Source organism: Tinamus guttatus, unplaced genomic scaffold, assembly GCF_059628265.1.
Source record: "Tinamus guttatus ecotype Peru unplaced genomic scaffold, ASM5962826v1 Tinamus_guttatus_pri_ptg000434l, whole genome shotgun sequence".
NCBI lineage: Eukaryota > Metazoa > Chordata > Aves > Tinamiformes > Tinamidae > Tinamus > Tinamus guttatus.
This window is the reverse complement of record NW_028288968.1, coordinates 2120104-2134249: the sequence shown is the minus strand read 5'-3', so window position 1 is coordinate 2134249 and position 14146 is coordinate 2120104. Positions and strand designations below refer to the sequence as shown.

Genomic DNA, 14146 nt, shown 5'->3' with positions numbered 1-14146 from the left:
TAAATATTGATTGTTGGGGCCTTACATGGCTTTCCGCGGCCTAACAAGTTCTTAATAAATGTCACAGAACAATTGGTATGGGGGGGAAATCAGCAGCAATAAAAGTCTTAATGGTGTTAAACAACTCAGCCCAAGAAGGTTGGGTGTTAGTCAGAGAAAAGGGAAGTATCTGTGGCTGTTTGCTGGAGATAAATGTCAGACTGGAGTTCTGCAAATTTGCGAGGTTTGAAAAGCCAGAAGCGATTGTAATCTGGTAGTAATAACCCTCCGATTGCAGAATCCTGTTAACATTTAGAGCGTCTATCCACACTCATCACTTAGCGGGGCGATTTATGAGTCCTCCTGCCTCCGACCCAACTTTAATGGGCTTGTCGGCTGGCGACGTCTGCCGCTGTGATTCAATAACATATGGTACACTCCATCGATCTGAAATCACCCATATCCCCAACGTCGCCTTAATATAAAGTGAATTGAAACCCAGACGGATGATGTTTTCTTCGAAGTACAGCAAAGACATTAGGTGAGAGCAGGCGGCTCCTTGGCGGGAGGTGATAATGTTCGGAGTCAGATTCCCTGCTCAACTGTATTTGGGGGTTGGATTTGGCCTTTAGAAGTTGATAGAAGAAAAAGATGGGGTGGGGTTTAAGTCAATGGGTTTGTCTTAAAGCTCTTCCCTAAGCTCAGGGAAAAGGCCAACATAGATAATAAAGATCAGCATATATAAACTGTAGGTCAACAGCTTGTGTAAGTTTTGGGGTATAGAAGTACACAAAACTGCAGCTTATCAGGTGGCAAGAATGTGCCAGGTACTTTCCTTCTAAAGTAGCTTCTAAAGTCGCAAAACTGATTAGCCAGCCTGCATGCTGATTGGCTGTCAAGTGTGTTCATTGGCTGTCCTGGGTCCTGATTGGCCAACACATGTCCTCATTGGCCAACCAGAGGGCTGACTGGTGATGATTGGTGGGGTTTTGGTGCTGACTGGCCTGTTGGCCACTGCCCCTTGCCTGCATGGCCTTCACAGAGGCTTGCAGGACTGCTGAAGGACCAGAGCCCACTGTGTGATGGTCTGAGATAGCTCTCAACCTAAGAATATCTATTTCTCTGAGCTGAAGCTCCAATACCATCCTCCAACCCATGCCAAAGGCAGGCCCATTCATTCTACCCTACTCTTTTTGTCTTGGTGATGAACTTGGAGTGTAAACATCTTGACTGCTGTATCAGAGTAGATGGAAGGGATTGCAGACACTGCAGAAGTCCCAAGGAAATCTTTATTTTGTCACAGCTGTAGCTGAATAACAAGAAATCAGTCTGAACTCCTCTCTTTTTGAATCCTGTCCTTTCTAGAAGTTTGAATAGGGAGTGTAGAAGGCCCTCCAAACCCATAGTTTCTTAGGCCTCCCTGCTAACCCTTTTGCACCACAATTTCACTACTGCCCTTAAGTAGATTCAAGCCCTGAGGAGGAGTTCTGTGGGTCTTGCTTCAGAGAGAAGCAGTAGACTGTGGGTGGCTGTGATCTGGCCTAGAAGATGTGACGAAGCTGGAAGAGGGCAGCTTATATGGGTCCAGATGAGCGCAAATAGTGTCCAGGGAGTGGCTAAAATTGAGAGCTGAGCTACCCAGAACAGCCTTGAGCCAGCAATGTCAAGGGCTGCTGGAAATAGCAGGCTGGTCATGGAGCCTCCGCCACAAAATTTTACTGGGAAATTTGATAATAGTTAAGTATGTGGCTGATCATGGGCAGTTGACTTGTGTAGGTGTAGCCGCTGTGTGAAGATATTCCACAAGCCCACGGATGTTCCTGCACAAATTGGCCTGTATATATACATCTGCAGCGTAGGACCTTGGCCTTGCTCTCTAGTTCTCTCTCCTCCCTTCTCTCTCAGGCAACAGAAAGGAAGAGAAATAGAGCTAGTTGTTTTCCTATTAGCTATAATCATGAGCTTTGGCCATTAAAGGGTTCATGAGGCCCTGGATAGAAATAGTCTGTAATAGCTCAAGAGTTTGGTCTCAGAGATGTAATTTCTAGCTGGTAGGAAGCCTTACTAGAAGTTACTGTGGAAGCAAAGGGCATGCTGCACAGAGGAGGACAAAACAACTTAAAGCCAGCTGGCTCCTTCCAACCTTTGAGTATGTGTTTGTTCCCAGATGCTGAGCATTGACCTCGCATAACTGGTGCTTGCCTCATGCACATCCTTCCCCAGCCTGAGGCCACACAAGCTCTTCTTCATCCATTGCCCCTTCTAGGGCCATCAGCTCACCTCATCTCTGATCTGCTGACCAGCTCTTTCTAGCATGGAGGATGGCTGTGCAGGATTCCTCCTCTGAAATCCCATTGCTTCTAGGTTTCTACTTAGTCCCAGGGTAAAGGACTTAACATGAGGTTCATGGCAGGCTCTGGGAGAGGGGACACCAGCTGCCACAGAAATAAAGGCAGAAAACATTTACCTGTAATAAATGAAGTTGGTTCCTTGAAGGACTCCCCCCAAACTGTTGAGGTTGTCATGTTCTGAGCTCTTTTAAGCAATTCTTTCCAGCTTTCACCATCCTTTTTTGTGCGTTGCTGAGACTGAAAATACCCTTGGCGTTTCCTGTTGATTTTAGCAGCTCCTAAGCCTGTGGATTTATTCATTGGATTAGTGGTGATGAAGACTGGCATCAGAACAAAGTTTGATGGAGAGGATGCTGTGCTTTGAAAAATAATTGTGGCTAAAACAAACTCTTGTGGGTGGTGGCCAGGGACAGGGCAAGGGCTCATGGGTGCAAGTTGAAGCCCGGGCAGCTCCATGTCCATGTGAGGAAGAACTTCCTTGGTGTGAGGGTGCCAGAGCCCTGGCACAGGCTGCCCAGAGAGGCTGTGGAGGCTCCTTCTCTGGAGATGTCCAACCCGCCTGGATGCCACCCTGTGCCCCGTGCTCTGGGTGTCCCTGCTGGAGCAGGGGCTGCACTGGGTGATCCCTGGAGGTCCCTTCCAACCCAACCATTCTGGGATTCTGGGATTCTGTAAACAAAATCAGTATCAGTGCACACAGTATGGGAGGAAAGTTACAAGATGACATTTTGTTGGCCAAAACCTATAGTCCAGTGGGATAGGTGACCAAAGCAGAAAAGCTGTTTCAAAAGCATATGTATATATACACACAGAATATAAGATCTCTGTGCAGCATGAGTCTAAAGGTATTTCACTGGCAGTGCTGGATGCAGGATCTTATAGGTGCCTGTGGATTGGACTGATGGAACAACAGGATCCATTCCATGGGCAGGGAATGATTTTACTGTGGCTGCAGTTTTTAATGGGCAGCTATCAAAAATCCTTGTGAGATATAGTGTTGATCCTATTTTTCAGTACAGTGTGAAAATAGGATGCTTCTTGGCCTTCCTCTCAAGTCAATTTTCTCAGATTCCCCTTAAGAAATAGCCTCCCTAGAGCCTGGGTCCAAAAGGAGTTGGGAATCCAGTGTGACAGCCCATGCTGAATCAGGGAAAAAGCACTTATTCTCAACAGCACCTTCTCATTCAGAATTTCAGACTGTTTGGGGTAACTAGAACATCCTTTACTCGGCCACACAAATTTGCACGCATTTCTGAGGCTTCCTAGAAATTAGCAGCCTTTCCACGAGCATCTTGCCTAATTCACCCATGCAATCTGCAAGCATAAGACTGGTCATCAACAGCAAATTTGTGGGGAGGCAATGGATACAGCTGAGGCCAGTCAAAGTTTGTTTGCTATTTCTTTTTTTTTTTTCCCCTGTGAAAATCGGATTTTCAGTCAAGTCATTATTTTCACAGGTGTTTTCCATTTTTCACTTAACAATATTCAGATGTCTCCCCAGACATCAGGGTGTAGGGCAGGAGTGGGGCAGCTCTCTGTCTGCCCTCAGCAAGCTGGACCACCACAGGGGAAGGAAAACAAGGCCAAAAACCTAAAAACTCTTGTGATGTTGGGACTCTGGAGTAAACCCATCCCTGTATGTATCTTCCCCTTCATTTTTTTTATTGCTGTTATAGCCCTGATCAGAAATTATTCACTGTCAGAGGAGAGAGATCTTTGGGTCAAGAAGTACCAGAAAGATGTCAGGAATTAAAAGGTTGCTTGGAGTCTTCATTAGGAAAAAAACATAGCTCCAAACTTTCCCTTCTGGCCCAAAGCCAATTGACAACCCCAGAGAAACTGAGATGGCCGGAGAGGAAAACTTTGCTGACAAAACCAGCACAGAAGTGGGAAGACAGAGGGATTAAAGCTGGAGTATGAGGCAGGACTACAACAGAGACCTCGCGACCCAGAAGCCTGAACTCATCTCGGCGCATGGAGAGGCAACGTGTCTCCATTTGCTGCTAATGGGGTGATATTTGCTCTGGCAAGCGAGCTTGTGCTGGCACTCAAATTGCTCCAATTTAGTCCCTGGCAGGTGTCAGAGCAGTGCCCCGTGCAGCAACTGGGGAGCTCACAAGCCGACTTACCGCATCTGCCGCTCATCTCACTTCTGACCATCTCCTTCACTTCTTCCTCCTGGGCCGCAGCAGGGGAAATTGAAGCAGGTTAGCAGCAATTTTCTACCCAAGCACCCCCATCTCCCTCCAGTCTGGGCCCCTTCCAGCCCTGTTTACCCCGTTTGAGATGTATCAGAAAGTGAAAAGAGCTCAGCTTTGACTTGGCTGAGAGCAGAGACACACAGCTGGTGTAACAGGCTCAAGACTTGAGGCTCATGAGTGATTTGCAAATCTCTTTGCAAGGCTATCCTCCAACACCTATGTCCTAGTGACTGTTTTCTTCTTGCTCCGAGGAGCCAGGATCTTCAGTAGTGGCTCTCCTATGAGTGTCCCATGCTCTTGGCACTGTTCCTTGAGTCATGCTCTCTCAAGTAGCTGTCACCTCTGAGAATCTTGACCAACTCATCTGCATCTGTGCAAAGAGTCTGCTCAGATCATATGGCATGGAGATGGGCTGTTGCACTAGATGCTAGTTGCAGCTCATGTGCTTCCTCTCCTCTGTCTCTTTACCAGCTAACATCAAGACATCTATCCCTTCACTCTTGTGCCAACCAAGGGTCAGCTGAGCTTCTTTCATATGCAGTGACTGACATCTTACTGCATTTCACGTAGTCGTACCCCTTGCAGGGATGAAAAAATCTGCATGGGGAGAGCTATTCTGGAGTGACAGCTAATGATCTCCTTGTTTTTTGGGGTTGCATTCATCTGCCTCGATGAGTGTGTCTACATACCTTGAGTTCCCCTTGCAATCAGTGTTGTTTAGGGAGCAATTCACTTTATCTTAATGGAGATACCAACCAGTTTAGACTAAAGTTCTGTTTGTAAAGGGAGCTGAAACAACTTGCCCAGCTGTTAACACTTACTAGCTGGTAGTTGGGCTCACTTAAGTTGCCTCCACGTAGGGGTAGCTGCGGGTAAGTTGCCCAACTTTGCTTGCAATGCCCATGCTCATCCTGTCTGGCCTCCAGGCACCAGGAGGGTGAAAGTGTTGCTTCCTGTCAATCCAAGGGCACTAAACACATCTGCTCAGGCAACAGGAGACATACCCTAACATTACGGGAGCTGCATCCAGGTCTTTGTCTTGACCAATGTGGCTCTACCACCGCTGCAGGCAAGGCGGAACCTTTTTCAGTAATGCCAGGTCTCTAATCACTCTTGTTGACTTGGTGAGGCAGATTTCTGTCCACTGCTCTTTCTCCATCATTGCTTAATCCTTCGGCATTGGCACTGATCTTAGAAGACTGATGGAGAGGATGGGAGAGGAGAAATGCGCCCCAAAGTTTGGGTCTTTGGATTTGGCCTCTTGCTTCTTTGTACTGCTCTCTCTCCAGCTTGTGTGTGTCTGATGTCCCTCAGTAATGAACAACACTCTCATTTCCCGGATATCAGCCACATTAATTTGTTTCTCAGCATTTCCATCTTCCCCTCTACCTCTTAGGGGCAGTTTGTCCTATTTTCTCTATTCAAGTCTGTGTAATAGGATGTGATCTTGGGCTGAAGTACTTACAGAAAGACCAGGATCTCCCTTTTCTCCCTTCTGGCCAGTTGGGCCATTTTCACCCTGTTAAAAACACTTAAGTCATTACAAAAGTTCAGCACATTGACCATTAAATGCTTCAAGAGTAAGTGCACCTTAGGGAGAAAAAGATGCTCTAGAAAGCGAGATGGGGAAAATGCTTATATGTTTTCTCATAAATTTAAGGCATATCTGTAAATAGCTCGCTGAGCAGGAAGGAATGGACTTATTGAAACTCGGGGAGATAAGAACAAAAGTGTGTGACCAACTGCTGGGTTCAGATGCTCAGATTTTGTGGGCTAGTTTATGCTTTGCTGCTGAGTTTCAAGAGCTGTGTGACTGTTCTAAATTAGATATTCAGAAAACAGCAAGGCTCTTCCCTACCCAAACTATCAGCATGTTACCAGCTACCAGTTAAGTCAGGTTTCTTTGGCATTTGTAGGTGACCTCAAAGAACTGGGCAGAGGAGGGGAGGAAAGGTTCTGGCCTCCAGGGGGAAGCTCTGGAAACTCCAATCATTAAAAATTCTCACCCCATCTGGGTGGAAACAGAATGTTTGTCGAATAAGAATACTTTAAAAAATAAAAGGAAAAGGAGCACAGGAAGAACAATCTAAATTGAAGCTGTGATGACCATTTTTCTCAATCTGTGCTCAGTTACTGGGGCGAGAGTGCCAGGAGAAATCATATTACCCTCTGCTGACACAAGGAGCTAATGCAATGCCACCACCTGATGTGAAAAGTGCATGAGTCAGTGTTGGTGAGACGTGCTGCATGCGGAGATTTATCCAGAACATGAGTTATTCTGGCTGCGGGGGAACCATTGAAACCCAGTTTGTTGCAGGCTTCAATGTCAAGATTCAGCTCTTGTATTCCACCGTGTGCATTAAAGGGCTGGGCATCCCCTCTTTGTACTGAATCCCGGATTACTGTTTGACTCCCAATTTCATGGCGAGCACAACCGGTGAGGACTCGCAGTCTCTGATCAGAGAGCCGTCCACCAGCTGTCCCAAGGCAGCAGACAGAGAAGATGTGACACGAACCTGGCCTGAGGTCCAGGCCTCTCTGCAGGGAGGTGTGTGAGTTTTACATTCAATACATGAGGCCAAAAGGAGTTTTGTCTTCCCGTCTAACTTCTAAAACGAGCCAATCTCCACACTGACCTTTTCTCCCTTTTGCCCCTCCGTGCCTGGGGGGCCCTTGAGGCAGAGCTGGGGTCTCCCTCTTCTACCTCGCGGACCCTGGAGAGGTGAAGCAGAGCTCAGTTAGCAGTAGGCAGGCACCTCCAGAGATGTCTTACACCACAAGTTGGCATTTTCTCCCCAAATTCCAGCCTGGGCATGAGCAGAAGAAGATACTTAGAGCTCTTCAGACCTCAGACGCTAGCCCAGATGCTACAGATCAGAGGTGCTACCTTTGCAGCCTCTCCAATGGGCAACCCAGAGGAGTTTCCTGCTACCCAACCTGTGGAAAGGATCGAGGTTGTGTGGGCAGAAGTCTTTTTTCTCTCTCTAGCTCTCCCTCTGTTCTGGCACTAAATAAAGAAATTGAGTCTCAGCAGGAGGAGAAAGGCTTGCAAACCGGGATAACACCCTCTTACATAAGAAATCAGAGTGGCCTCACTGCTGTGGTTCAGACCCAGGGACTTTCTCTTTTAATTTAGGGAAAAGATGAGTAGCAGCGTTGGTGGAAGAAGGCAGCATCTCACAGGGTCTCTTTAATCAGTGTCCAAGCAAAAGCCATTCATCATCTCATGCATTGCGCTCTGTGCATGCAATGCTTGTAACTTCTCATCTCAATCTTCCAGCCTGCTTAAACATGCATGAGGGGAGCTCTTGTATTTTTGCTTCCTCACTCCTCTTGGTGGTTCTTTTGATTTTTCATTGCAAGATTCAGCCTGGGGGGGGGGTCAGGAAAAGAAGAATAAAGCTGCTGCTCTGGTTTGAAGCCCAATCTAGGCTGTTTTCTCATGTTCTGATGGGAAGGGAGGTAATCCCTACAGCCATTTGACAACCTGAATCCATGGCAGTATTTCCTATAACCACCCTATCAGTGATGAAGCACTGAATGGGATACAGCTCGCAGGTTTAGGTATCTAAAACGGAGTATTTGCTTGAGCAAATCTACATGTGACCTGGTGCCTGTGTTCTCTGCATCAGCAATGCAGGTCTAGTCAAGAAAAGCAGTAGAGTCTAGAAACTGTATTCAAATACCCCCTCCTCACTCCAGAGATCTAGGACTTAATGCTTCTTTTCTGTACAAGAAAGCTCTTGCTGAGAGATATAACAAGGTCTGAAAAGAACAGGTGAATGCAATGAACCCATACTGAGTTCATCCACTATGGTTCACCAATTCTCTGGTCTTCCCATAACGTGTGTATAAGTGGGTAGGATGCAACCGTGATCAGTCTCACGAATATTCTCTCTTCATAATTTCAGTAGAAGGATCATCTGAGACCAGGAGCTGACCCAGTGCTTCCAGTTAGCATAAGGTGAGATTTATCTCATTCACCTTTGAATGTGTGTGGTCACACCTCTACCAGAGCTAATGGTCCTCAGTTGTGCAGAGAGAATGCAATCCATAGGCTTTCAGGGTGTAGTTTCTCTGAAAACATGTAGGCATCTACTAAAGGATAAGATGGATCATGCTCTCAATATCGCCTACCTTGGAGGGGACTTTCTGGTCTTTGAACACTGTGTCCAGTGCTGCTTGTAATGCCCTAAGGTGCCCACTTAGACTCATGTTGCTGGTCCAGAAGGGCATGGGCCTTCTATACATCCTTTGTAATATTTGTCAGCCCTGTGTGCAATTTTAGGCACCTGAGTAGGCAACCCAATGACACTTCCTAAGGACTAAGGAGGGAGCTTGAGCCGAGCTGCCCAGAAGCAGATGTAGACACAGTGCTCACACCAGATGAATCCCATCTTTGCTCTCTGTGATGTGGACACTGCCACCTGAGCTACCCATCTGGGTTTCTTTGACTTGAAAGCAGGAGGTGAAAGTCAACGAAAAAATCATCTCGTCCCAGAGCAGACACAAGAAATAGACCAGATGAATTATCTCCTAAAAGAGCCTATTTTCTCCCTCAGCTATCAATTCGAAGACAATGGTGGCTTGGGGAGGAAAATTCTACACCACACATATGTCAAACCAGGTGAGAAGGGATCCCCCCATCCCATCTGCCAATATTATCCATAGATGATTTGTGAATTCCTGCAGGGACACTTCAAAAGCACAGCAGGGTACTGAGCAACCTTGAACACCCATACCCTTCTCTCTGCTTTTGCATCATTGCCTGGATTGCTTGAGGCCAAATCCTTAAAATAATATGATCCCTCTGAGGACAACTTGACCCAAGAGTGCAACCTTGCTGCACCACCTGCATTTTCCCTTTCCTAATTACTTCTTCCATAAGATTTAAACATGTGTGTACACACTCTTACAGCCTGTGCCTACATATATATATATATATACATGCATATATAAATACATATATAACGCACACAGAGATATATAAGGGTTAAATCCATACACAGATATAAGGATGCATCATCTCTGGGATAAAATATGACATATAAAATACATGCCAGATTTACACATTGACAGGAATTAAAACCAAACAGTCTCTGATTGATGTATGGAAAGCAGTTGATCTTTAGTTCCCCAACTTCATCTTTGCTTTCGCCCTTGGATCATTTAATGTTAATTTTTTAAGCCTGAAACACAGCCAGCCCCACTAGCACAATTGGGAAGGATATTTTTATTTCTAGTCCTCTTTTATTTGAAAAGTTCTTCCTCACTTAATGGATGCCATCTAAGGACTGGTGATTAGTGTTAATCTCTAGTATCACCCCACTTCATTGTGCTGGCAGCAGCAAGACACTCTATTACCATAGGATCTGGAGGCAGCATGTTCCTTCTCGTAAACAGTATTAGCAGGTCTCATTTACAAGTCTTTTAGTTACATTTCAAAAGGTGCCCAGCACGTCTTGCATGCAAAAACACTTATTAAATACATCCCAGAAGTGAGGTTTGAAAGCAATGAGCTCCTTCAGAAGCCATGGCACCCTGGTCTCAAGCTAATTAGCCATAGGAGGGGTGCACTTGATGCCCTGATGATTTGAAATGATTGTCTTTTCTTGATCGTCTTGAAAAGTCAGATCTTCCATTACAGACAGGTAAAAAAGAGACGAAAGGAAAAAAAAGTTCTCCAGTGATAAATACATCAAGGGATGAAGGTGACCAAGATCACACAGAGAAATGGCAGTCTTTGCAACTATCTTCTCTCAGCCCTGGCATATGAGTGTTCTGAGGGTGGAGGGGACATATATTTGCCCACGTGTGAGGTCCACAGCTTGCTGACTGAGACATGACATGACTAAAATGGTAAGGTGAAACCCAGATCTCCTGGAAGCTACCAAATTTTCCATAGCTGCAGGGCCTCCTTTCCTTCATCCCAGGATTATTAAGCAGCTAAAGGGGCCCTGACTGCACATGACAGCTTAACATTCACATCCTACCTCTACACACCAAATCACTCCAGGATTTAGTAGCTGTTGTAGAGCTCGAGGTATTCACCTGTGGCCCTGGTTGGCCCTGGGGCCCTTGAGGTCCATCTGGCCCAGTGGCTCCGGTCTTCCCAGGCAATCCCATGTGTCCTTTGAAGCCTCCCAAGCCAGGAACTCCTTTGGCCCCCTGGGAATCACCAAAAGAGATTTTCAGAGAGTTTTTCAAGCACAAGTGGCTTTAGACATGGGCTCGTCAAATATGACTTAGATACTTCCATGAATTTGTCAATAAGGGGAAATTGTGCATACTATAATCGTGCATAAAATACTAATTGTTGCCTGCTCTTGTGGTATTGAGGAAACGTTAGCATCGGTAGGATGGTATGGATCAACTTTGCTTTGCTCTCCGGACCTTTAGTCCTGCAGAAAGCACCTCACTGCTTGGTGACAGGGATGTCCCCTCTCCAGGGTGATGCCCAGTAACTTCACATCTAATATCCAGTCTCCATTCTTAGGAAAACAGAGTCTTTTTGTCTCTAGCCCTGGATAAGTCAATGAATCTGGGGTGTGAAGAGGCAGTTACAAAGAGCAGACCCATAAATTTCCCACTTGTCTGCATGGCTGAGCTTTCTCCTAGAGATGCTGGGACCAGGGAAGGCTACAAATAAACAGGGCAGAGGGAAAGACCTCTCAGACTCAGCTGAAGGAGAATTTCTAAAGTAGACTAAAAGGAGAGCCTGTCCACCTAAATCCAACAGACTTGCATTACTGTGCTTTTCAGGGGGGTTGTCTCGGACCTTCTAGCACCCCAGAGCATTGAGCCCTTAAAAATGAGCCCACAGGGTGCCTGTTGCCTGGGTATTATGCACAGATGCTCCCTTTGATGAGCGATGTGAAGCATTCCCCTACCCAACAGTTCATGTCTCTCTTTAGTACAAATGACACTTCTGCTTGAATGTTTTTCTCAGATGCGGACATTTAAACATGAGATTTGCTGAGGGGAGAGATTCACCATGGAGAAGCAAGACCCTGTATTCTTTCCTTTCCCTCCAGAACCAGTCTCCTTGCAATGGGAGACCTCGTCCTCAGGGACATGACAGAGGGAGAACAGATATTGTCACCCTGCCAGAGAGCTACTGAGCAAGGAGTGTTGATTGACAAGGGAAGACTCTCAGTTTTTGACACAGATGAGAATCAGGGGATGGAGCTCAGAACAGCTGCTATCAATGAAAGCATCAAACTCTTTAAGACCCCAAAACAGATGTAGACCAGGCTGTGAAGCTGAATACAAGAACGCAAGATCGGTGTTGAAGATATTCGGCCAACTAATTCCATTACAAGCGTTTGGATCAAATCAATACAGGCCTCTGTGTGCAGGCACCTTCCTGGGGTTTAGTGCATCAGCAGAAGGTGAATCTAAGAAGATCCCCCCCTCTTATGCCCTTTCTAACTGCAGTGCCAGGCTTACTGCTCTAGACAGGTGACATTTGGCCACTGGAAAGGGTACCTGTAATGTAAAGAGTGTATAATTTTGTTAACTTGGCCTGATGGATATGAAATTTATTCTTTTATAAATGGCAGCTCGATGTAGTCTGGAGGACACTAACCTTTTCTCCTTTCTCCCCGGGAATTCCTGAGGCACCATCATCACCTGATTCTCCCTGTCTGCCCTGGAAAGAGTCAGGAGAAAATCATGATTGATGCAGAGGTGACTGAAGAGGTCACTACCTGCAGACATCCACCCCAACCTCCATTCCCTCCCCTGGTTGAGGCTGTGGTCGCCACATAAGAATTCTGCCCATGGAGAGGGTCCCCATATCCCAGGGCTCCTCAGAGGCTCAGCAGCCCCTAGATGGGACATCCCCACATGGCTTTGGCAAAGCAGACACATGTGGAAGGGATGGAGGCAGCTGTAGGCATGTGCCAAAACTGGCACAGAAAGGCAGTTTTATGGGCAGGTTGCTCTGACTTCATTGATGTTTCAGATGAACAAAAACATGACTGTAGGCAGCGTCAGTTAGTACTAAAATTCATATCAATATTAAATCAACACTGCTATTAATACTGATAGCAGCCTGACAGCAGCATCCTTACACAGATTTGTGTTGGACTGTGCAAACAGATTCAGAATAACCTGTTCTGGGTCTGTGCTTAGATAAACCCTCTGAAAGAAATAAGCATATTGGAGGGGTGGATTGGCAGCATCTGCAAAACTTTTATGCAAGCTCTACTTGTAGGCAGATTGGGATATTCACCTTTGGTCCGTATGGTCCATCTGACCCTGGGATTCCTGGTCTTCCAGGGCTGCCAATTTCTCCCTGCGGATGGAAAAGTAACAACTAGGCTGTAAATCGGGCAGATGCTGGGGGTGGGGATTGGGATGAGTATTCATTTCCTTCTCAGTCTGATCTGTGCCATGTGAAATCACCACTGTGCTACGACCTTTTGAAGCAGGGATATAGCCAAACCGTTGGAGCCAAGCACGCACAACCCCCAAAATGGGGAAAATTGGCTCCAAAATGGCATGATGAATAAGTGAAACTGTGTGGGAAAGATGATGACAATCCTCACAACAGAAAGCCTAAATATAGGCGAAGTCCTATAGTCTCATGAATTCCAGACTGCCCAGACTTTACGCCCACGTACCTGAGGGTAGGTGGGACATTCACTGAGCAGTACTTAATTTACCCAGTAAGCCAGGGATGATGAAGGAAAATATTAATAACAACAACAATAAAAACAACAACATATCCCACTGGTTCAGCTATCAAAGAGCTCTCTCATATCCTATTAAGCATTTCAAAACCCCTCATAAAAAGGCCATTAAGGGCCATTATCTCTGTTTACAAATCAAGGGACAGTGGTGCTGAGTATCCAAGCATCTTGCCCAGCAGCAACTGGAAATTGAGTCCAGGCAGTTGCTATGTTACTGGGCAAGAGGTCCTGTGGGTCCAGTGCAGAAACAGTCTGCTCTTGGTTACCCTAGATGAGCATAAGATGCTCTTCAAGCTTCAAGACCTCCATGTCACTGGCTCCCTGCTCATCACAGCAATGTCTCTCCATACCCCTTTGGATGTCCCTGCTCAGTGGAGACACAGCTGATTGAGCCGTGCAGATTGACTTCTCCTGCCAGCGTTAGGGTGGTTTCTTCATGCTTGGTGCTGTGCTGGGAACAAGTGGGAAATGCCACCTCCCACAGTAGATAGGGCATCCAAAGTGGGAGGGAAAGCTGGGCTGAGCTCACCTTGGTTCCTGCGGCTCCTGGAGCTCCAACACGTCCTGGGAGCCCTCGTAAACCCTGGTGATAAACCACAAGTAGGTGGTGATATGAAATCCAGGCTAGGGCAGAAAGGAGGGACGCTTCTAGGCACACAGCGTAAATCCCAACAAAGTGATACCTTGTTAGCAAGGTTTTCCCCATCCCACAGTGTCCTTTCCCATCTGCCCCACTCATTCCAGGCTGGAGCTGGAGTTTTCCCACCACTGTGTCCTAGCCTCCATTCCACAGGGTCTTGTTCACTCCCTACCTTAGATCCTTTCCGTCCAATATCACCAGTTATCCCAGGATCACCTTTCTCTCCCTGCAGAAAAGGAAAAGAACAGACAAATATATCATGTGCAGTCAGACTAAGAA

General features: G+C 46.4%; 1 protein-coding gene across 1 annotated transcript in view; it reads right to left on the bottom strand.

Moving 5' to 3' along the window:
- Positions 1–14146, bottom strand: part of LOC104567717 (uncharacterized) — a 96259-nt gene that overhangs the window by 3350 nt on the left and 78763 nt on the right. The window contains exons 74-82 of the mRNA XM_088531834.1: positions 14040–14093; positions 13757–13810; positions 12768–12830; positions 12120–12182; positions 10583–10699; positions 7168–7245; positions 5997–6050; positions 4460–4508; positions 2447–2614 (exon numbers count right to left, since the gene is read on the bottom strand). Coding sequence (XP_088387960.1) covers positions 2447–2614; positions 4460–4508; positions 5997–6050; positions 7168–7245; positions 10583–10699; positions 12120–12182; positions 12768–12830; positions 13757–13810; positions 14040–14093 — 700 coding nt within the window. The remainder of the gene's footprint in view (positions 1–2446; positions 2615–4459; positions 4509–5996; positions 6051–7167; positions 7246–10582; positions 10700–12119; positions 12183–12767; positions 12831–13756; positions 13811–14039; positions 14094–14146) is intronic.